The sequence below is a fragment of the Chiloscyllium plagiosum genome, chromosome 9 (assembly GCF_004010195.1).
Source record: "Chiloscyllium plagiosum isolate BGI_BamShark_2017 chromosome 9, ASM401019v2, whole genome shotgun sequence".
In the NCBI taxonomy this organism is placed as follows: Eukaryota; Metazoa; Chordata; class Chondrichthyes; order Orectolobiformes; family Hemiscylliidae; genus Chiloscyllium; species Chiloscyllium plagiosum.
The window spans coordinates 91429348-91453879 of NC_057718.1; the positions used below are offsets into that span (position 1 = coordinate 91429348).

The 24532-nt window shown below is 44.1% G+C and overlaps 2 protein-coding genes across 2 annotated transcripts in view; both read left to right on the forward strand.

Annotated features, from left to right (window-relative positions):
* Positions 1-7801, forward strand: part of cfap61 (cilia and flagella associated protein 61) — a 236943-nt gene extending 229142 nt beyond the window's left edge. The window contains exons 25-26 of the mRNA XM_043696862.1: positions 3651-3741; positions 6991-7801. Of these exons, the coding sequence (XP_043552797.1) occupies positions 3651-3741; positions 6991-7191 (292 nt within the window). The 3' untranslated portion in view covers positions 7192-7801. The remainder of the gene's footprint in view (positions 1-3650; positions 3742-6990) is intronic.
* Positions 7802-14546: 6745 nt separating this feature from the next.
* Positions 14547-16972, forward strand: LOC122553245 (insulinoma-associated protein 1a-like). The gene has a single exon (XM_043696831.1). It carries the CDS (start codon positions 14803-14805, stop codon positions 16150-16152), a length of 1350 nt encoding a protein of 449 aa, XP_043552766.1. The 5' UTR covers positions 14547-14802; the 3' UTR covers positions 16153-16972.
* Positions 16973-24532: the final 7560 nt, after the last annotated feature.

Here is a 24532-nt window from a genome sequence, read left to right on the forward strand (position 1 = left end):
AACTACTTGATAAGGACTCCAGACAGGAAGAAATCTCACAGAGTGTGTCATGTGAATATGCTCGAAAGGTATTTTGACAGGGAAGAAAAGCAAGAGGAGAAGGTGTTAATGATTACAGCACAGATGGAAGAACAAAGTTCAGAGGATTCTGAATAGGACATTCCTCAAATCAAATTGGACAATGAGGAAGTTGACAAAAATTGGGATAAATTATTGAGTTATCTCTCACAAGAAAATCAAATGACCTGAAAGAGTTATTGTTATAACATGAGGAGATAGGCGGAAATAAACTGGGAAGTACTAACCTAATTGTGCATGATGTAGATATAGGAGATGCTATTCCGATTAAACAACATCCTTATAGGCATAATCCTCTAAAGTTGGCACAGGTTCAGAAGGACATAGAGCGCATGCTCCAAGATAGCATAATCCAAGTGAGTTACAGTGACTGGAGCTCACCCATAGTCATGGTGCCAAAGCCAGATGGTATCCAACAATTATGTGTGGACTGTCGCAAAGTCAACCCGGTTACAAAGACTGATGCATATCCAACTCCGCAGTTGGAGGACTGTGTCAAAAACGTGGGACAAGCAACTTACATTTCTAAGTTGGACTTGCTCAGAGGCTACTGGCAAGTACCTCTGTCAGAGAGAGCAAAGGCAATTTCAGCTTTCGTAACACCTAATGGACTATATCAGTTCAAAGTCATGTCATTTGGTATGAAAAACGCACCAGCCACATTTCAGAGACTGACTAATAAGGTCATTGCTGGATTACCCAAATGTGCTGTTTACATTGATGACCTGGTGATTTTTAGTCACTCATGGAAAGAACATTTATAGTGTTTATTGGACTAGTTTGATCGACTTCGGAAGGCAGGCTTGCTAAAAGTGAATTTGCCAAAGCCGGAGTCACTTTACTGAGCCATGTTATTGAACCAGTGGCCCCACGGGATGCAAAAATGAAAGTAATTCGGGAATTTCCCACACCGTTGACGAAAGGAGCGTCAACGGTGGGATTGAGTTTGTAGGATTGGGTGGATTTTACGCCAAGTTTGTGCTGAACTTTAGCAGTGTGACTGCTCCATCCACTGTATTGTTAAGGAAAGGGCAAGAAGTTTCAGTGGACAGCGGACTTTCAAAAGGCATGTGACAGTCTAAAAACTGTGTTAACCAGTGCCCCAGTATTAGCCACACCAGATTACACACAACCTTTCAAGTTGGCTAACGATGCCAGTGATGTGGGTGTTGGTGCGGTGCTCCTGCAGGAGGATGACGAAAGGATAGAAAGACCCATCACGCAATTTTCCAGGCAGTTGAATTTCATCAACAGAAATATTCAACAGTGGAGAAAGAGACTTTAAGTTTGGTGTTGGCATTACAATATTTCAGTGTTTATATTACCAGCAATGCATCTGAGACAATCGTATACACTGATCATAACCCATTGATGTTTGTGAAAAAATTTAAGAACAAAAATGCCAGACTGTTTAGATGGAGTTTGTTGTTGCAGCCATTCAGTTCAACAATTATGCATGTGACAGGTCGCGAAAACATGATGGCTAATGCGTTATCAAGACTCAAATGAGATATGGAGGCATTTGCTAGCGGGTGTAATGCAGCCTGAATTTGCATGTGGTTCTGCATGTTTGCATGTTTATAGTGGATATGTGTGTTTAGACTACTAACCGGGTTTTCGAAGGGTTAAAAATCAAGCCATCTTTTGATATTGATGATTCATTTTTTTTAAGGGGGGAGTTGTCACAAAGCTAGTCGTTTTTTTCTAAAATCTGTTCCTTTTCTCAAGGATACACTGTCCTTGATTTTTTTCAGAGTGATAATAAACCAGGCTGGGCTCCAATCAGTCTGGTTTGGTACAGAAATGAAAAGGATTTTGAGAGGCCTTTTGTTTATACGTAAACAGATGAGACTTCAGGCCAAAGTGGTCATGTTTTAGAAGTGACCTCTATAATGAAAGGGGACTGGTCAGCTCTCTAGCTGAGCAGTTTAGTTCAGTCCAGAAGTGGTTGGGAATTCAACAGTGAACTGTGTGGAAACTCTCTCTTCTGCCCTTCTAACTTCAATCTGTAAGCATCTGACTCTTTCTGTACTGTGTTTTACAGGGGGTTTGCTTATTGGGACTGTGGTGTATATTTGGAATAGCATATTTAAGTCTCGTTTGGATCGACTGAGTTCTGTTGGGGTTCTTTATTCTGTTCTTCGTGTTTCTTTGTAATTTTGTGAATACATTTTTTGTTTTAAACCTGGTAGTCAACCTTGCTAACTTAATTCGAGTAATTTTCACTGTACACTTACTGAAACAAATTTCAAAGTTATGGTCTGGGCTGTCTGCTTAAGAATGTTTCGAGTGGTCTGGCCTAGTTAATAACAATTAATCTAAAGTAGTTTGCACTCTTAATGAAATGAAACAGTTTTACCTTTCAGCTTGTGAAATGATACGTCCCTTTTGGTTAATAGTGACTCCAATATCTAACTCCAAAAGTAGCTTGAAGATTATTACCCAACAATTACTAGAACTCTTACCAATTTTTATAAATGCACCACAGAAATCATCCTAACTGGATACATCACAGCTTGGTATGGTAACTGCTCTGCCTGAGACCACAAGAAACTATAGAGTTGTGAACATAGCCCAATCCATCATGAAAACCAGCCTTCTTTCATTGAGCTGAAAAATGAGATGCTGGAAAAGCGCAGCAGTTCAGGCAGCATCCAAGGAGCAGGAGAATCGACGTTTCGGGCATAAGCCCTTCTTCAGGAATGAGCTTCATTCCTGAAGAAGGGATTATGCCCGAGACATCGATTCTCCTGCTCCTTGGATGCTGCCTGACCTGCTGCGCTTTTCCAGCAACACATTTTTCATCTCTGATCTCCAGCATCTGCAGTCCTCACTTTCTCCTTCTTCCTATTGACTCCGTCTACAGTTCCCGCTGCCTCGGGAAAGCAGCCGACATCATCAAAGATCAATCCCACCCAGCTATACTCTCTTCCATCAGGCAGAAAATACAAATGTTTGAAAACACATACCAGCACACTTAAGAGTAGCTTCTTCCCTGTTGTTGTCAGACTTAAGAACAGACCTCTCATATATTAGAGTTGATCTTTCTCTGCAGCTGTAACACTATATTTTGCATTCTGTTCTATTACCATTATATACTTTTATAAGGTATCATTTGTCTGGTTAGCATGCAAAACAACACTTTTCACTGTATCTCAGTACATATGACAATAATAAATCAAATCAAAATATAAATGCCAACATTATATTAATCAGTCTGTTAGATTTATCTTCATGAAAACATACTGAGGTTAATAGCTATCAAAATCACTGATGTGCGAACTGAACACAGAGAGTGATGTGTTCTCTGCATTGGACACATTCATGAAGTGCAAGTCCCTGAATCTTCAACTTGATAAAATAGAGCTTTCCAAGAAAAATGTTAACTCTCTTAATTAATAAAGTAATTATTAATATGGAACATGCCCTCAAAGAATTCATTGACCAGATTATTCTCAGAGATTTTTGAAGAAAATGTGATGGTTACAGAACCTATTATCAATGGTTGAGGATAAAATGTAGTGGTATCTAGACAGTATTGTAATCAGTAATGAACCATTTTCTCTTTTCAGCTATCTAAGTGAGCCTTGGTGCATGAGTATATATCATGATCGTTTCATGGACTTCAAACAAGAAGTGCGGCAGTTAATGGAATCCCACAAGGTATCTCATTCTCTTTTATGGTTACTGTTTTGAAAGTGAAAACATATTTTCACAATACAAAAGAAAAGAACTGTGGAATACTGCAGAAATCCAAACTAAAAACGGAAATTGCTGGAAATACCCAGCAGGTTGAATAGAATTTACGGAGACTGAAGTGGCTGGAGACTGATCTTAGTAAATTAAAAGCAGAAGTGAAGAATAATCAGCACAATTTACTTTATAGTTTCCTGACTGCTGATTGTTTATTCCTGTGTGAACAGGTTGCTGGCCACCTGGTATAGTAACATGACAGCGGGGTGGCGGGGAGGGGGATTTACGTTTTATTGTTTTAATTTGAGTTTTACTGACAGTGCTGGAAATCTGAGGCAGGCTCTCTACCTAGCTCACTTGGGGAACTGGCAGCATACTCAGCTTTTCCAAGGAAGCCCCTGACCTGACTTCACACACACACAGGGAGTACATGTTGTGCATATTACATACTGTAATGTCAGGATATTTTTGCACCTTTGGCTACCCAATGCCAAATGTTGCTGTAATTATTAACCCAGTGTTCACCAGCCAAGTCATTACATGATTTCGTGGTGGTAGCCATTTTGCAACTAAAGAAAGCAAATTTTGTTAAATGTAGCCATTAGGCAGTAAAGAACTTGAATATTATTGCAAAAAGAGGCACTTTGTCAAAACTTTTATCTTCCAAGAAAAAACAATGTGAAGAGAAAACAAAATTTGTAGTGTATGAGAGAGAGTGCAGAATGGTTTCCAAGTTGACTTTGATTAGTCAGGATGTTGCCATGGAGAATGTACAGGTTACATAAAAGTATGTAACCTGTGCATTCTCCATGGCCCTTGAGCCAGTTTTCATCAAGCTCAATACCCTAATCCTGCCTTCCCCCTATATCCCTTGATCTCTTTAGCCTCAAGTATTATATCTCCCTCCTTCTTGAAAACATGATGCTTTGGTCTCAACCACATTCTGTGGTAGTGAATTCCACAGGCTCACCTCTCTCTGGGTGAACAAATTACTCCTCATCTCAGTCATAAAAGGTTTACCCCTTATCCTTAAACTATGACCCTTGCTTCTAGATTCCCTCACCATCAGGAACATATTCATGCATCTAACCTGTCTAATCCAGTTAGAATTTTATGGTTTCTATGAGATTTCCTGTCATTCTTCTAAACTCCAGTGAACACAATCGTAATCAACACAATTTCTCTTCTGCCATCCTAGGAATCGATTGGTAAACCTTTTGTGCACTCCCTATATAGCAAGAACATCCACAATATTTCAGGTGTGGCCTCACCAAAACCTGTATAATTGCAACAAGATATCCTTGTTACTGTACTCAAATCATTTTGCTATGAAGGTCAATATATAGTTTGCCTTATTTACTGCCTGTAGCACCTGCACACTTACTTTCAGTGATTGCTGCATGAGGACACCCAGGTCTGTTGAACATTGCCCTTGCTCAATTCACAGCCATTCACATCATAATCTATCTTCCTATTTTTGCTACCAAAGTGGATAACCTCACATCTATCCACATTATACTGCATCTGCCATGCATTTGTCCACTTACTCAACCTGTCCGAATTACACTACAACATCTCTGCATCCTCCTCACAGTTCACCTTTTCACCCAGCTTTGTGTGAAAAATTTGAGATATTACATTTAGTTCCCTCGTCTAAATCATTAACATATGAATAGATGGTGTCCTCAGCTGGCTCGCCACCACCTGCCATTCAGAAAAAGACCCATGTATTCCTACTGTTTATTTCCTGTCTGCCAACTAATTTTCTGTCCATCTGAAAGCACTACCCAAACTCATGCACTTTAATCTTACACATTATTCTCTTTTGTGGGACTTTGGAAAAAGCCTTCTGAAAGTCCGAATGGACCACATCGATTGGTTGCCCGATCAACTCTAATAGTTACATCCTGGAAGGAACCAAGATTTTTCAAGCATGATTTCACTTGTGTAAATACATAATGATGTCCTACGGATCTCTACAAATTTCACGTAAACTGTAAACCAGGCAGGTTGACTCTGATTGATCAAGGCATTACCCTAAGAAATTAAACAGAGAATGACTGTCACTTATTTTGTTGTGTGAAAACAGGCAGTTATATATGTACCTGTGAAGAAGAGAGCCCCATGTATTAGTTCATGTAGTTTTCCAAATCAAATCCTGGTAACCATTAAAAATCACTCAACATCAGGTTATATTCCAACTGGCTAGCTTCCAAATAAACCTGTTGGACTATAACCTGGTGTTGTGGGTGATTTTTAACTTTGTTCACTCCAATCCAACAGTGGCTCCTCCACATACTGGAAACCCAACTGACAACTCTAATTTGGTTGTCAGCATAATCTTTGTGTATTTAGGATTTAGCAAGTGTTGCCCAGTCACAGTCACCACATCAGTACTGAAACGCAGATAGTTGTGCCACTAACAGGATGTTGTCATCAAGCCAAAACATTCTTCCAATCACACCAACGGATTATTCGATAAATAAATGTCAATGTTGTTGGTGTGGTGCTCGTTACGTAGGCCGTACGGCTCAAAGACCAGGAGATTATATCAAATAGCACAACTCCCTGAATATTCATAATAAGCAAGGTGCTGACTGTCCCCAATCAGCGCGTTCCCTATCTAAACAGGAAACAGGTTAAGCTGATCTCGCTGGTGTTGGTACCTCCCATCAGTACTTCCAATCCATATTTCCTTTCAAAACAGTTATCACACTAAATGTTTTTGTCAAAAAGGTTATGAAATGTTTTGGAACACACTGAGCGCACCAAAAGCATAATATAAATGTTTATTTTCTCTGTGTTGTGAGACTTTGTCACCTGCCTATGGGAGTGCATGGAAATGATGTTTGTACCGGTTCACGGAGGAAAATGTGTTTTAGCTAATATTTATTCATCGTTTGCTGCTAATGGGGACCTATCTCTGCGCGTGTGGCTAATTAGCTGTGAAGGTTTTGGAATGCGTCGTGTTAATTATGAGTTAAGATGATTCCTTTATTTGACCATGTTTTGACCTGCCCTTTGCAGTTTCTTGACGAAAGTGTGAATTTTCGTACAGTTTATGGTCCAGTTAAGTCTGAAGCTGAGGCCTGTGAAATAATGTTTGTTGGGTCCATTATGATTTTTTTTTGCTTGATAAATCACAGTGAAATCAGCAAGCTTTGGCTGATTCTCGAGCTTGGTCGTCATAAGATTGTTTTTTTTCTCTTTCACCGCAAGGTGAATGTCGAGGAGCCTATCGAGGAGCTGATTCGTCGGATAGCGGATGGAGAGCTGCTGGTACCAGGAAATACCAAGGAATTTTTGGAGCAGCAATTTGCGAAAGACGGTTACCAGAAGTTGGTAGAAAAAAGCGTCCTAAACTACCTGAGCTACAATCGTTACCACCTCCCAATGTTTGCAAGGCCTGGTATTGTTTAGATATCAACAGTGAGGGAGGGGTTTGTATTGAAATTAATTTCTCTTAATGTTTGCTCAGTCCAGAAAACTTTGCCAATGATTAATAATGTCCAGTTTAATGGACATTAACTTTGTACACCCCAGTCCAACACCGGCTTCGCCAAATCAGTTTATTGGAGGCACGCTGTTGATGCACTTAGCCAGAAGATGGCGCACGATTACAAGGCTAATGGGTGGGAGATGGAAGCCCCCCCACCCCTCCCTCTCCCCACAAGATTTTGTTTCCTTTAAAATGTTTACTCGAGTGTAGCTTTTCGTGTACAACAAATAAAGCGGGTGTTCATTTCCTCGAATGCAAGGTGTTTGTCAGTCTTGTGCACCGTTTTGCCCCTGCATTCAGCGTAAAGCTGGTCGGGAAACAGCACCTGATCAACACACACAGGCAACAGGAAGAACATGGGGGGGATCTCTTTCCAGAGAAATTTCACCCTGAACAAGAGGGTGTGGACCATATGCAAAATTAATGCTGAAAAATTTATTCTTTTGCGTGTTACTCTTGGCGATGAGCTTGTGGTATTTTCGCCAGACTATTAATAGAGACAAAAAAAACTGCAGGTGCTGGAAATGTGAAACAAAAACAGGTTTGGAGAAATTCAGCAAGTCTGGTAGCCTTTGTGGAGAGAGAAACGGTTAATGTTCATTAACTCGAAACGTTATCTCTGTTTACTCTCCACTGGCGCTGCCAGACCGACCGACTTTCTCCAGCCCTCTGTTTTTAAATTCTGTTTATTAATTCAGAGACCAAGGTAATGTTCTGGGAGAGGGTTCGAGCTCCACCCTGGCAGATGGTAGAATTTGAACATCTGGAATTAAGAGTCTAATGACCATGAAACAATTGGCGATTGTGGGGAAACCCCTTTTGGCTCAGGGAAGGAAATCTGCTGACCTTCCCTGCTCTGGCCTACATGTGACTCCAGACCCATAGTAATGTGGGTGACTCTTAACTGCCCCCTGGGCAATTAGGGACGGGCAATAAATGCTGGCCTGGGTAAGGAGGTCACACACATCCTGTGAATGAATATTTAAAAAGTGAATCTTCAAACCGGAATCAATTACACCAGAAATCACTTTACAGCTGTGACTGACTTCTCTTACTTCACATTTAAAAGCTGTTGCCTGGATAATTTTTTAAAAATCCAGTGATGGTGATTATTTTCAAGTCCCCGTATTGTTTTGCCTTTTACACTTGCTGACTGTTTAAGTGGGGCAAGGGATAATGAGATTGTATGTACGCCCCATTTCAATAATTCCAAGCGATGGTTCACTGGAGCGGGCCTTCCAGCTCGCAATCTCCAAAGAGCATCGATTGACCTGAGTCTCTCTGGACGAACCCCATTTGGGTATTTCCCGTCGGCTTAAATGTTTAGCTATAACCCCTGTGAGCGCTGACTGAAGGCGACACGTGGAGATTTATTAACAGATCGGAAAGAGTCCCGTGGAGTTTCAGATTCCCCAAATGTGAATGTTCTCTTTAAAAAAAAACAAATGTTTCTGCCGTTTTCCAACACTTTTACAATGAAATGACATTGTCCTTTCGGGAACATGTCACCGAAGATGGGCTTTACCGTTCATTCTGGAATTAAAAAATAAAACTGGGCATTATTTAGATCAAGGTAGATAGAATATTTCCGAAGGAATAAAAGTTTCGCTTTCAAATGGGGGGGGGGGGGGGGGGGGTGCATTTGTAATCAACTAGTACCGTTACATTTTGTACATGTATTGGTAATATTTGTCAGCAGACAGGCGGCTGGGGTGTTTGTTCTTGTGATGAATGTGGAAAGGTCTCTGACAGATGTAGATCTTCCTGTTGGGATCGGTGTGTGGCCTTCCAGCCTGTGGGTTGGGTTTCTCTCTCTCTCTCTCTCTCTTTCTGAGTTTGTCGCTGGGCTGTGTGCACACGGCTGGTGGTGATAAGGCAAGTCCGGGTGTGTACTTTACTAAAAGGAGCCTTAAGCCACATAGCAACCTGCAGCTGTATGTTAATGAGCGTGTGTGTGCAGTGGAGCCGCCTCACAATCCAAACACCGTCTCTCTGACCAGTAACGCCCCTCGAGAAACCAAAAATCCCCTCCCCAGAAACGGACAGCAAAAAAAGAGATAAAATCCCCATCTCCTCTCGAGAACGCGGCACAAACAGTTTCACGAAGACGGTGTAGATTTTAGGTTGAGAATTTGATCAAAACGCGCCGAGCGAAATCACCTCAACAAGTAGTCAACCAACATCCACGGTATGGAGCAGGAAAATAAAGTCTTAACTCAGAGCTTTCTCTGAAAACCTGAGAGGTAATAACTAATGGACCGCTGTATTGAATGAAAACCCGCCCGATTAGGCTGCATTTATCTCGCTTAATTCTCCCCCACCTTGTTTTTTTTAACCATATTGGATTCCCCAAGTGTTTGTACCAGGGAGAAACATTGTCCGTGTGTAGATTGTATTGGGAGGTGGACGCTGATTTCAAAGCAAAGGTGATCACTGGAAGTTACAGAGAAAACATACCAGTGCAGAAGACTTAATATTCCCATTTGCTAAGACCCCAAAGTGGAGCATTTTCCACTTTTAAATCCGGTTCCAACCGAAAGGCAGATTGCCCAGCGCGAACATGGTCTGCACTGAACAGGTTCAATTCAATCCGTTTTTAAAATCGGTTGATTTTTTTTATTGCGTCAAGATTAGAGTGGTGCTGGAAAAGCACAGCAGGTCAGGCAGCATCCGAAGAGCAGGAGAATCGATGTTTCGGGCAAAAGCCCTTTCCTATGCTCCTTGGATGCTGCCTGGCCTGCTGTGCTTTTCCAGCACCACTCTAATCTTGACTCTAATCTCAAGCATTTTCAGTACCCATTTTCGCCTAGTTGATATTATTTTTGCCCCAAAACTTGCCCAGTGCGAATTAAAAACAAGGATAAAAACGCCACCATTAGTTCTGAGGGTCACTGGACCCCGAAACGTTAACTCTGCTGAGTTCCTCCAGCATTTTCTGTTTTTGTTTCTGATCTATCGGGGAGGCAATGTCCTAGTGGTATTATCGCTAGACTCTTCATTCAGACACCCAGATCATGTCTTGGGCAGAGGGTGAAATTTGAATTTAATAAAAATCTGGAAGTTAGCTTCCTAATGATTTCCAATTGTTGGGTAAATCCCATCTGGTTCACTAATGTACTTTAGGGAAGGAAATTGCCATCCTTCCCTGGTCTGGCCTACATGTGATTCCAGATGAACAGTAAATGATGGCCTAGCCAGCTTAGCCCACAAATGAATAAGAAAGTGAACATTTCCAGCTCTTCCGATTGTTTTTTTTTTAAAGTCGGATGTTTTCCTGCGGTTAAATTGAGCCAGGGTGTGAGAGGGAGTAAATTCAAGGTAAAATGTCCTTACTGTTTGGAAACGCAATGGATTCCAATTCCAAAGCCCCACAGAGATACAATCATAAGAATCAACAAAACAAGTTTAGGTACGCTTTCCATTTAAGGACGCAGCCCCTTAAAATTAGACGTTGAGATTTTTTAAAAGTGTCAATATCTGAAATGAACGATACAAGTTGGAAATATCTCATTTGTCTTTTTTTATTTCAAATATATACTTTATTCATAAAAATCTATTTGCATAGGTACATTGTCACAAAAGCAGGTCGGATCTGTGCAGTTGCATATCAAATAAATAAACAAAACATTGGACTTGGACTCTAACCGTTAAAAAAAAGTCAACTCCTAGATTTTTATTTCAAAAATATACTTTATTCATAAAACAAATCTCTGTTTATATACATTGTCACAAAAGCAGTTCGGTTCTGTACAGTTGCATAAAAAGTAAACAAACAAAACACTGGACTCTGTCTCCATCCACACAAAAAAAGTCAAGTCCACAGCCAGTACCAATATTCACACACACCTGAGGCACCAGGAGGCTCCCACAACCGAACAGAACCCCATTTACTATCAACAGGAAGACCCCTCCCCTCAGCGGCGCATCTTTATTGGACTTGGGAGGGGAAGCGGAGCCCCTGGATACTGTCAAGAATTTAATCAAAACAATGAAAGCGGTTCTCTGTTTAATGAACGTCAAGTGGACAATGCACGCTTTGGTCTAAACTAACCAGTGTTTTATTTCTGTTCACCCCCCCCCCCCCCCCCCAGCATAAATCCCTGCAAGATTCGGATTTGCTGTGCAATTATCTTAATTTGTCCAGCAGCTTTATGCTAATATCCTCTCCACAATAGCCAGTCGTTCGCGTGCTTTTCAATCTCCTGGTCAAAAGAGAGATGAAAGTAAATCATATCAACAGCGACGGGCGCAGCCAAAACAACCAGGAGACACACTCCCTACACCATTCAATTATTCAGCACCACAACAAAAAAAACGACACATCTCCACATCTTTTATGCACCATTCCTCCCTCCCTCCCTCCCTCTGTATTTTCTTTCCTCTTTACAGCGGCCGTTCGCTGAGTGGATGAGCATTTAGTCCCGGAGCAAAATAAGCGCCGCCGAGGCTAACCATTTCCACATTGATTTGGGGATTTTTTTTTTTAACGTGTAGAGGGGACGCCTCTTCTGATAGAATTCTGATAGAAGCTGTCGCGGAATCAGAGATCCCCCCATCCCTTATAGAAACGTCAACATTTAAAGAACAGCGGATGTTGTAAAATCAGAAACAAAAACAGAAGTCGCTGGGAAAGCTCAGCGGGTCCGACAACATGCTGTGTGTTTCTGTTTCAACTTTTCCTTCACGTGTGGCCAGAGTCGTAGGGTGGAGAGGGGGCGGGGGGGGGGGGGAGTATTCCTGCGATTTTTCAGAATAAAATCCTGCCGCAGCCACAACTAATCTGAGGAAATCTAACAGCGAGAGATGGGGGGAACAATCACAGCTGATGATGAATGTGGCAGTCATCCAGAAAGGTTAAACATTAACCTTCTCACAAAGATACACAACGAGAGGAAACTTGGTGAATTATGTTTATGAGTGATACCGAGAGTGAGTTGAGCCGCGGGTGGACATAAAGGCGACTCCCTGTAATCGGGACTCCTGCCTTTTCTCCACCCCCGTTGTTTTGGGCTCGTGTTGAAATGGCCTGGGGGTTAATTTCATTCACAAAAGCCCCGGGCGGGCTGGGGTGGGAGAAGGCTATGGATAAGAAGCTTTCTTTTTGTGTGTGTGTGAGTGTACTGCTGCTGTCCCCCCGCCTCCCTGGGTTCCCGCAGCAGTCTCCCCGCTGCTGCTGATGGACGGCCCCAGTTGGCAGTTCTCCGATTGCCAGCGGACACTCACAAAGAGCGGACGCGTGTCGGGGCCGAGAGGGGAGGAGCTGGGCGTGTGGCAGCCGCCCCCAGGGAGAGAGGAACACACACACACATCCAAACCGAGCAACCCATACCCATAGACAGGCTCACAGCTGCTCAGTCCCTATCCACCGCGGCCCGTCACAGAGAGAATATTCACCTGACCGAGGGCAGGACATGTATGTGTGAGAGATGAGAATGTATGTGGGGTGATGTCTGTGTCTGTGTGAGGCTGGTGTTAATGTGTGAGGGTAATGTTGGTGGGGGTAATGTCTGTGTGTGAGGCTAGTGTTAATGTGTGAGGGTAATGTTGGTGGGGGTAATGTCTGTGTGAGGTCAATGTGGGTATGTGAGTGAGAGAAGATAGTGTTTGTGTGTGAGTATGGGGAAATGTTTGTGGGAGGTGGGGTTGAGTGTGTGTGTTATTATGGGGTAATGTTCAAAAGTGTGTGAGGATTAACTGCGGTTTTGGGGATAATGTTTGTGAGTGTGTGTATGTGTGAGAGCAGTGTGTGTCTGTGTAGGGGAGTGAGGAGAGATTATAGGCTCCGTTGGGAACACTCTCAAACAGCAATATTCTTGGGTTGGGGTGGGGGAGAGAAAGGGAGAGAGAGAGAGAAAATCTTATCATTCACCCGGAATTATGACGACTGTAATTTAAATCGAGATTCTGGTCAGAACAATGGAAGTTTAAATGTTCCTAACAGATAAATAACAGGCATAAGGACGATGCAAACTCTTCAACTGCCGCTTTCCAGAAGACTCAAAAATCTCCGCTTTATTTTCTCCTCCCCCACCCCCACAAACATAGGTTTCCCTTTAACCTGCGAGTTTTAGGATGTCCTTTCCCTGCCCCTTACACTGCCTCAACTCCAAATCTGTTGACAAGCGAGAGGCACAGAAAAGTCTCTTTAGAATGGAACCGCATGTGCGGAATCAGATATTGGGAATCATCGTTCCTAAATAAAAGACACATTTAGAGTGGAACCATGCAAAAGTAAAATTACCCTTTAAACGGGGACTGGAGAAATGTTTCACAGTGGAATACTGGCCTTGTTCAATGATTTCTTTGGGTCGACTGTATCATGAAGGGTTCCGGATTCTCATCAGATATGAGTGGGGCCGCCTTCGGCCCTTCGAATTTGATGTGTGGGGCTTGGAGAGAATAATTTCCACTCATGTTGTGTGTCTTTGGGTCCTGTGACCGTATGTCTGTGTGAATTGATGCCTGTATGTTTCGCCGTCCATGAGTCACGTTTCCGTCTGTTGTGTCTCCTGAGTCTGTGTGCCCAGTCTCTTTGCGACTCTATGTCTGCCTGTGTCAGTCTGAGTCTTTGTGTCACTCAATGTGTCTTGCGTCTCTCTGAGTCTGTCTACGTGTGTGCGTCTGAGACTTTTTGAGTCTTTGTATCTCTCTGAGGCTTGTGTGTGTCTGAATCTGAGTCTGTGTCTCTGAGCCTGTGTCTTTGAGTCTGTGCATCTCTCTCAGTCGATGTGGCTCTCTGTCCCTGTGTGTCTCCCTCTCTATGAGTGTCATCGGTGCAGAAAGAGGTTCAACTGCCGCACACCGGTGCAGCTGTGAGCCTGTTTGCGTCTGTGTGTGTCTCTCTCTGTCTGAGTCTGTGTGTCTCTCTATTTGAGTCTGTGTGTGTCTCTCTCTGTCTGAGTCTGTGTGTCTCTCTATTTGAGTCTGTGTGTGTGTCTCTCTGAGTCTGTGTGTCTCTCTCTCTGACTGAGTCTGTGTCTACATCTTCTCTCTGCATCTCTCTCTCCCTCCCAACACAACACAGCACACCTCAGTCCCTGCACATCAAATCTGCTTACTGATAGTGGAAAAACTGGGTATGGGGATGGGCGATGGGGGGGGGGGGGGTGGTGGAGAGAGAGAGAGAGAGACAGACTCGGCCTTCCATTGGCTGGGCTCCAGCTTTCCGCGCTTGTGATTGGCCGAGGGAGGCCACTCGGCCAGCGGTGGTGGAAGGAGGGGGTGGGGGTGAGGAGACTGGGAGCGGCCCCGGCCTTAAAGGGAGCGGGGGAGCGAGGGCAGGGGGAGACAGAGAGACACAGAGAGGGAGAGAGGCGGCGGCGGTGGGGGCAGGAGGCTGGCGAGATGCCATTCACTCACCGGGCACCAGCCTCCAGATAGAAACCAGGAGAGGCTGTTTATACCCGACCCTGGCACTCACCCGCTTCGTTTATTTATTAATTTATTTATTTATTTTTAAGGAAAACAAGTGCCTTCGATTGTATTTATTATTTTTCTTATTCCTGGGTCCACCCACCCACACCCTCCCAAAGATGCCCAGAGGATTCCTGGTGAAGAGAAGCAGGAAATCGACCCCGGTCTCTTACCGAATCCGCTCCGAAGATGCAGCCCCGGGGCTGGAGACTTTCCCAGCTCCGGTCTCCGGTTACCCCCGGGGTTTGTCGAGCGGGCTCCCGGCCGTGCCCCGGGAGCTGGAGCAGCCGCCGCTGCCTCTCCCGCAGCCGCCGGTGGCGCGGCCGGTGAGCCGGGAGCACGGCCCCCGCTTCCTGAGCCTGGCGTCGCCGGCGGGAGCCGAGTCTTTCCCGCAGCCGCCCGCCGCGCCCCCGCCGTTCGCCGGCGCCTTGGACCGGGCGCTGCTGCTGCTGGCGCCGGCGGACGGCCAAGCGGCTCAGCGCCTTCCCCACCATCACCCCCCCCACCCCCACCCCCACCAGCAGCACCAGCACAACAACAACAACTGCAGCAGCGTTGGAGGAGGTAGCGCCGCCCCGCAGCACAGGCAGAGCGTCAAAGCGGCCGCCCCCAAGAAAGCCAAAGCCATCAGGAAACTCAACTTCGAGGATGAGGTGACCACTTCCCCGGTGCTGGGCTTGAAGATTAAGGAGGGGCCGGTGGAGGTCAAGCCGAGGTCGGGGGCGGCAGGAGGAGGAGGGGGTGCAGCAGGAGGAGGAGGAGGAGGAGGAAAACCCCTCGGGGAGTTTATCTGCCAGCTCTGCAAGGAGGAGTACATGGACCCCTTCTCCCTGGCGCAACATAAGTGCTCTCGCATCGTGCGGGTGGAGTACCGCTGCCCGGAGTGCGACAAGGTCTTCAGCTGCCCGGCCAACCTGGCATCACACCGCCGCTGGCATAAACCCCGGGCCCAGACCCCCGCCACCTCCAGCCCCAAGGGGGAACCCGGCAAAGCCAGCCCCGGGGAGGCAGCCGCCAAGGAGCCCAGTGACCGGGACACCCCGAGCCCCGGCTCCGCTCCCTCCGAGTCCGGGTCCGAGGACGGTCTCTATGAGTGTCACCGGTGCAGCAAGAGGTTCCGGCGCCAGGCTTACCTGCGGAAGCACCTGCTCTCCCACCCAGGGGACCCCTACCCCCCGTTCCCCGGCGGAGGAGTGGGCGAAGCGGCCGACAAGAAGCTCCCGGCGCCCGGCCAGCTCCCCAAGGCGGGCTCCGAGTACCACCCGTGCCAACTGTGCGGCGAGACCTTCCCCAGCAAGGCGAGCCAGGAGCGCCACCTCCGCCTGCACACCTCCGAGGTGTTCCCTTGCAAGTACTGCCCGGCCACTTTCTACAGCTCTCCTGGACTCACCAGACACATCAATAAATGCCACCCGTCAGAAAATAGGCAAGTTATCCTTCTCCAAATGCCAGTGCGCCCTGCCTGTTAGAAAAGGAAGAGAGAGAGAGAGAGAGAGAGAGACGGGGGGTGACAAACCGTGCCTTTCCTAGTTGCTACTTAGCCACATCCTGAGAGAGAGAGGAAGAGAATAAAAATCAAATCAACTTCGCTGTTGTTTTTTTAAACGCTAACGCCTTTCCGTGTACTGTACCTTCATCTCACAAACTGCACCTTTCACTCAAAACAATAACAGCTTTAATGTAGCTTTGTGATACACTGGACACATGGAGATTTTCAGTTGTCTTGAACAAAGCAGTAATTAGAACATTCCTTTAGATTAGCCACAAATGCCTTGGATTACTGATCCGAATGTTTCACCACAATGATGTAAATGCCTTAATTTTTCGAAGCTTTCCACGTTTTACCTTCAATGGGTTTGTTGCATATAATTTTACTGTCTGGATATATGTATTGATTGCTAAATGAATACATTTTTATAATTTATTCGTTTTATTTATTTATTAAAAGAAGTTATTGTGATAATATTGCATTATTTCGTTATCTATTTTGATGTTGTGTCTGTTTGGTTCAGTAGCTTATGACGTTTCCATTTTTCCCATATTTCAAACCGATCTTGATTTTGTAAACACACATGAAATTTTTTTTGGATCACTTTAAACACCATCGTTTCTGCTCCCCTCCCATCACCCACTCGTGTGAAGCTGTCGACTGCTCTTAAATTAAATGCAATCCCTTTTTCTACACAACTTATTTTCTTAACTGTTAGCTTTTATATCGTGGTTCCAAATGTATGTTCCCGACTGTGTTTGTTACTGGATATTTACATATATTAAAATACGTCTAAATTATCTGTGGCCTTCGTGTTCATCGTTTATTCCCGGTTACAAACAGGTTCAGTTATACGGCGGGGAGGGGGGGGGGGGTGCAGGTGTTCTCTAACCACTGGATATCTGCGCATTCCTATCTGGGAATATATTTGGTTCCTACTCTGATTAGGCGCTATTCCATTTATTTCCACAGAAGTACGTATTATTTTGAGAGAGATATATAGACTCCATGTGGTGTGTAAAAATACCACTTTCTGTAAATTAAAAGTTGTAAAACAGTTTACAATGTAAAATGTGAATGTTAAGTATTTATCGTAGTAACCTGCCACACACGGCTACAGATCTGGAATCCGGTCTGAGAGACAACTATAGTGTTAGCATCACAGAGGGAGCTAAGGTTTAACAGCATCATTCTGACACAACAGGTTAAAGTGAACCGACTCTCTGCAGAAATACTTTCATCTCGAGAAGTCACAAACGCGAGGGACTTACCCAAGGCGCAACATCTGCTTTACTTTCAAAATGGTCTGGCAGAAACGGCGGCGAGAGAAACAGAAGCTGTTCCTCTCCAGAAAGGAAAGAGACAGGTTCGATTCGAAACTTAAACTCCGATTCTGTCTCCACAGGTGCTGCCAGACCTACTGAGTGTGCGGTAATTCTTGAAACGCTCTTGCCAGAATGAAAATCACTTGATATCTTCCCCTTGTCAGATTCACCAATACCCTGAAGAATCTTTCTTCACCAGATTAATTCCGTTTACAAATACAATTAAACATTTGAGGGTAAGGTTTTTAGAATGAGTAAAATCAGTAAAACAGACTGAGGATATTTTAAAAATGATCAGAATCGAGGGGGGAGTGGGTTGATGCCCTTGTGAGGAACTTTGATGTGGTGGTTAAAGAAAGTAGTTTAATATCGCTGACAATTGTTTAAACAGTCCCTAAACACGCCATTGATTTATTAATGATTTATTCATGCGACCGCGCCATCCCAATTTCAATCGCTTTCTGATTGCAGTTACTTGTTTACAATGTGGAGCATGTAGGCCGCGTCCAGAGCATCTCCGGGGAAGATATACGTCGACGCCTGAAAGCGTTTTCTCGCTGGGACCAGGAAATAATAGGATTAGGCAAGCAACCCCGGAAGAAGATATTGTAAAATGAATGATCTTTCTAAAAAAAATATGAAATCTGCAAGTTCTTAAACATTATGTCAAAATTTATTTTAAGAAAAAGATTTGAAATACTGAAACAAAAAAAACGGGAATTGCTGGAGAAACCCAGCAGGTCTTGCAGCATCTGTGGAGAGAGAAAACATATCGACCCCAATGACCCTTCTTCAGAAATGCTGAGTTCATCTGCAGAGAGAGGTGATTGAGTACGTTAACATCATCCGGTCTTTGTTCAACGCTGTGACTATAATTGAAGGTACATGGAGCCGCTGCACGGATCAGTTGACTGTAAAGTTCTGTGAGACCAAATAATTCCTTTGAACTAACATCCCATAACAAAATCGCCAGCGCCCAAAAATATTTACAATAAAAGCTTCGCAAATATAGCACCTTTGGCATCTTGGGTTTGCTTATGACGCTTTGTGCCTGCCTTGTAGGATTCCTAACCCAATTGCTTTGGTTTTGCCACTTAGCGAACGTTCTCCATTAACTGGGTCGGGGATTTCCTCTTGGCTGCTTAGAAGCGCATTTTCACGGATGACTGATGGGCACAGGGTGGTCGGTCAGGGAGGACGATGAACACCTTGCATTTCTGACGCTGGGTTCTAAACTATTTTGATGATCTTCGAAAGGATTTTAGTGACCCGGGGATTCTGGAATATTCTGAAGACGCCGTGAACTTATTTTAGTACATCGATTGACGGTTAAATGGCCAGAGGCCATGTACATAGAATTTAGCGCAAAGGAATACAACTGATACAACAAGACAAATCTAATTTGATTTTCTTTTAGAAATGAACCCACAGGTCTCAAGTTACTGTGCAAAGGGTGTTTGGATTAAATAATAGTCGCTCGGAAAGAAGTATCAGTAACTTGCTAAAAAAATGATTTGAGTCAAACTGTTTGTTTTGACTTTAGATTTACTAACCTGGCTGCGACCTACAGTCACTGCGGTGATACATTTAGTTTCCTGAATGACAATTTAACTTCAAAGTTTGTGAGAAGATTTGTAGCTCGGGTCCTCGTTGCTGTGGTTCTGTTCGCCGAGCTGGAAGTTTTTGTTGCCAACGTTTCGTCCCCTGTCTCGCTTCACGGGAGCCTCCCAAGCACTGAGGATGTCACCTAGATAGGGGACGAAACGTTTGCAACAAAAACTTCCAGCTCGGCGAACAGAACCACGGCGACAATTTAACTATTGCAGACCTTAAACTTGCTGCCGTTTTGAAGAGTTGCGAAAACAAAGGCTGAAGGTCAATGGATTTTTAAAAATATGGGTAAGAACGAGGAATATTAAAGAAGGATTCCTTTCAGGCCAGTGGCATTATAAGGAAAATCCATGGGTGAAGTTTATTGTTTCGAGTTAAATGGTGGTCACGCTAGAAAGAAAGCGGATTTTCCCCATAGGTTTGCAACGACATCCTAACCCCCCTCCCCCCCCCCCCCCCCCACACACACAACCCCATTGTGTTCATGCCTTTAATGATGAGAGAACATCTTCCCAATGGGAAAGGGAGTCTATCACTGCGCTGTTGCAGTTTTCCATGTGGGAAAAATTCTCATTCCTCTTCACTGGGGATACATCCCAAGAAATGATGAATTTTTACACACACACACATACACACAGGCGTTACCCTTTATTTTCAATACATGTAAATGGCAGTCTAAAGAAAATAGTTTTAAAAAATGTTGGTGCCCGCCCACCCCCATCTTTTGTCCATAATTGCCGGGAAGATCAATGCGAGTAATTTGCAATATGACCACTCTAGTCTTTGATTTGCATCCTGGCTCCTAATGTCGACAATAAACTGCATTTTAACTGAAAGCAATATATGAACCGAGCAAAATCCTAATCTGCAGATCCTGCTGCAAATATGCATTATCCTTCAACAGGTGGACATTTCCTCGGGCCCAGTAAAAGACAGATTTCAATCATTTAGCACACTCGCTGCATTTAAGATTTCACAAAACAGATGAGAAATGACGCTGGGCAGAGCAGGCATCAGTTCAGGGACAATGCGAGTGTCCTGCACAGCTTCGGGTCAAATTAGTATAAAGGTAAAAACAATGACTGCAGATGCTGGAAACCCTGGACTAGAGTGGTGTTGGAAAAGCACAGCAGTTCAGGCAGTATCCGAGGAGCAGGAAAATCCTGCACCACTCTAATCCAGAATCAAAGTAGTATAAAGACTGTTTCCCCATGAAACAGGAGCGGGAAGGAGATAGTTGCAGTAACATATAGGACCATCAAAATATTGACTCAAGGGGCAAGTCAAATGGAAGCTAATCATTCACACACACAGCGTCTCTCCCGACTCTCCCCGTTCGACCATGTTTCATTGCTTATGGGGCTAATTGAGTTGGTTGGTTATTAGTTTCCCCGTTTTGATTTAATAATCCCATCATTTTGAGTTTATTTTGCAACAAAAAGAACGATTTTAACATAATCACCGTAGCGATGTCCAGTATATAGCTAAACACAGGCAATCCCTTTTACTTGACTTTTATGAGCAGAAATCAAGTTAGAACTCATTTTCAAACACAAGATTGAAATCACCAAAGAGCTATTCATTTTTAAATCGATCACCGCTGGCATGGAAGTTTAGCTTGTGGGATATGGTGTCTCTTTCTCGATGTCAGTCAAATAAATCAAAGTCCCATTTGTCTTTAACGATTACCTTTAAAGATGAACAGCGACCGGGACATTTGGGAGCGGTGATCATATTTAATTACATCGCGCCTGTTGCGTCCGGTATTCTTTCAGTCACCCATTTAACCACGTCCTTCGTACATTTTATTGTCATTATTTTTGAACGCGATAGTCAATTCACAGGTCAAAGTGACTGCACTTCAACCTGATTTCCCAAATTTCATTCCAGTTCCCATTCGATTTGCAAAGTAATTCTCCGTGAAATAGAATTAGAATTATACAATTCATAGATCCTGTAATTCCCATTCTATTTCATTGATAATTACTTTCCAGTTGATAACATACTGCGTCTCTCTTTCCATCAAGTATGGGGGGGGGGGGGAATGGTGTTTCACCCTCGTTCCGGGGCAGAGTCACGGGAATTGCTCCGTGGTTCTCCCCAGTCCCATGAGATCGCAGTGTCATGTCCTGATCAGCTTGTTAAAAATTGTCCGACACGCGGTCCATTGGGAATACACTTTAAAACAGGAAAGGTGAGGTAATTCCCGATATTCCCAAGTGTATTCCCAATGGACCGCGTGTTGGACAACTTTTAACAAACTGGTCCTCATTCCCAAAGATTCTGCGTCTTTAGAGTCAACTATTCTCGCAGTTCGATTAGATTACTTACAGTGTGGAAACAGGCCCTTCGGCCCAACAATTCCGCACCGACCCACCGAAGAGCAATCAATCCAGACCCATTCCCCTACATTTACCCCTTCACCTCACACTACGGGCAATTTAGCACGGCCTATTATCCTAACCTGCACATTTTTGAACTGTGGGAGGAAACAGCAAGTTGGTCAACCTGAAGCTGGAGAGCCAGGGCGGTTAGTTTGGGGGCGTTAAACACCTCAGGGGGGAAAAAAAGTGTTTTACCAAACAAAGGTCACTTCTCGGGGAATGACCCTGGCAGAGTGCCCCAGGTTGGAATATTTGAGCAGCTTGCTGCATTATCTCGATTGAACGTTATAAACAGCTGCATGTGGCTGCCTTGTTTACACAAGCACAGAGTTTGCTGGAGAAACTCAGCAGGTCTGGCAGCCTCCTTGCGGAAAGTAGAGTTAATGTTTCGAGCTGACTTCGCTCTTGGTAGGGAGAACACTCTTACACCTCAGTTTGCATCTATTTTACACTTTAACCCTCTCACCGTCATTAACAATCCCTTTGTTTTTCTGCATTGTCCTTTTCTGCTTCTGTCATTCATATATATATAGATATATAATTAGCAACACCTTTCAGTTCTGAAGAAGTCATCTCAGACTCGAAACGTTAATTCTGTTTCTCTCTCCATGGATGCTGCCAGACCTGCTCTGCTTGTCTGGATTTTATTTCAGATTTTCAGCATCCACAGTATTTTGCTTTTATTCAGCTCTAATTATATATTAATAGACCCAAGTCCTGGGGAAAGATCAGGTACAGATACAAAGCTGATCCTTGGGATCAACAGATTTAGGAGCAAAACCACCAAATTCGTGACCTAATAAACCAAATCACTACAAAAAAAACCCAAAGAAATGCTGGAAAACAGAAATTGCTGGAAAAACTCAGCGAGTCTGGGGAGAGAAAGCAGAGTTAACGTTTCTGGTCGAGTGATCCTTTCCTCAGAACTCAAAACTTCGGCTTGACTTTTTCAGAAATGTTTCTGTTTCTAATTTACGGCAGCAGCTGTTCTTTCGGGTTTTATTTTAAACTACATTTCTCATTTGTTTACCTGGTCTTAGATTGTTAGCTGAAAATGTGCTGCTGGAAAAGCGCAGCAGGTCAGGCAGCATCCAAGGAGCAGGAGAATTGACAGGACTGCCATTCCTGAAGAAGGGCTCATGCCCGAAACGTCGATTCTCCTGTTCCCTGGATGCTGCCTGACCTGCAGCGCTTTTCCAGCAACACATTCTCAGCTCTGATCTCCAGCATCTGCAGTCCTCACTTTCTCCTTAGACTGTTACCCTCTTTTTGGGAAGTCTTTTTTTAAAATAGAAACTGCCTTGTGGTTGAGGGTGCATTGAAGGAATTAGAAACGAGGCTACTGGGATAGTGATAAATAAGCCATTAAAACAGACAGTAAAAGGAACCAGGGCGCTTTCTCAGGCCAGCATAATACAGAGTACACGTTAAACCAATACATTTACAAAACAAAAACATCCAGAACTTCTTTATTTCACGGAGCGGCCAATGGAACGGTCGCCGGGTGGATTAGAGCTATGTACACCTGGAAGCCAAGTTTAGAATTAGTACAAACGGGTTTCAGCTCAAAGTGACCCTGCAATGAAGAGGAATGAGACTCCCTGGCCACGATGCTCTCACTCAATTTGACAGCAGCAAATCCAAAAGTGTCGCCAATGAGGCTGTGTAACACGCTGGGGTTTGGACGCCTTCTGGAAACACTGTGAATCCCGCTTGCCTTCAAGTAAATGGGCACCAGGAACAAATGCATGTTTTAAAAAAAATGTCGGGAGCAAGTGTACGGTTAAAAAAAAAGGAAGGCAGGAGCTCGGTAAAGGAGACAGCTGCAGCATCAAGTGGATTGGTTTAAGATCCAACGAGGGATGGAATAGATCTGCTGAAGCTCCCACTTTTCTGTATTTTGTTATCTTACCTTTCCAGAAACGGGTTCGTGAATTTACAATATTCTCACTTCAACAGGTATTTCTGTGCTCATTAAAGTTACAGACTCAGAGCTGGGCTAAGGCTAGTGGAGGAGGGGGTTGGTCAGAGATCCTGTCAGCTCTCCCCTTCAGTTGCTGTGTTAACGCTCGGGTATCCAGGGAGAAGGAGCATCTGCCGGCACCACGGAGGGCTGTCGAGAGCGATGGGGGCTGCAGCTTGACCCCGGACAATATTATTTCAGTTTAAATAAGTTTCCGTTCACTTTCTATCAATTTCCGTTAACCATTGGGTTGTGCCGTGTGTTACCATTCTGTCTTTTAACCATTTGAGGGTTTTGTTTTAAGTAAAAGCCACTCTGCCCATCCGTCGCGTCGCTCAGGGTAATGTTGAATCGGAAACATTCAAAATGCCTGCCAAAGACCATCAGAGCTTTGCCGCAGACGGGGCTATTTTTAAATGTCAGCGCAGTAACAGCGCTTCCTAACTCGTCTTGCAATTTCCATCAGTCCCATTTGTAACTTAGGAAAAATGAGAATGTCGGTGCCGGGGCAGCTTAACAAAGACAAGTTAAAATTTTATCGGAAATAACATTATAGCCATAAAGCAGAAGAGCCAAGAGACAGCAAGATGCAATAAAAATTAGAACGTTATTATTTATAACTTACTCTTGCGGGTTTTAAATATATAAAAGATGTCTGGAATTTAAACTTAATATATTTTTCCTGGTAAAGTTCTTCCTTTGCAGTTTCTAAGGAAACCGCATCAGTATTAATAACAAATCAGGGATAAACGTGATGTTCATGTGAAAGAAATGATTGGGACCCGAAAACGGTAGCAGAATTCTTCCTGTCCAATAGCCTGGGACTGATCAGTGCCTAATGGGCTCAGTCACAGCTCGGTACTCTCTCGGCAGCACTGGCCTGAAAAGGAGTTGTGCTGTCCTTGTGTCTTCATGAGCTTCTCATCTCGCTAGTACCAACCTGGTCCAGGACCTAGTCAGGATGCACACTGGGTAGGGAAGTTGCAGGTGACCAGCCCACAGGAGGGACCGTGAATATTTTCTATATTTTGTGATACCGCCCAATTGCCCAGCATTAACTAAATGGCAACTGTGTAT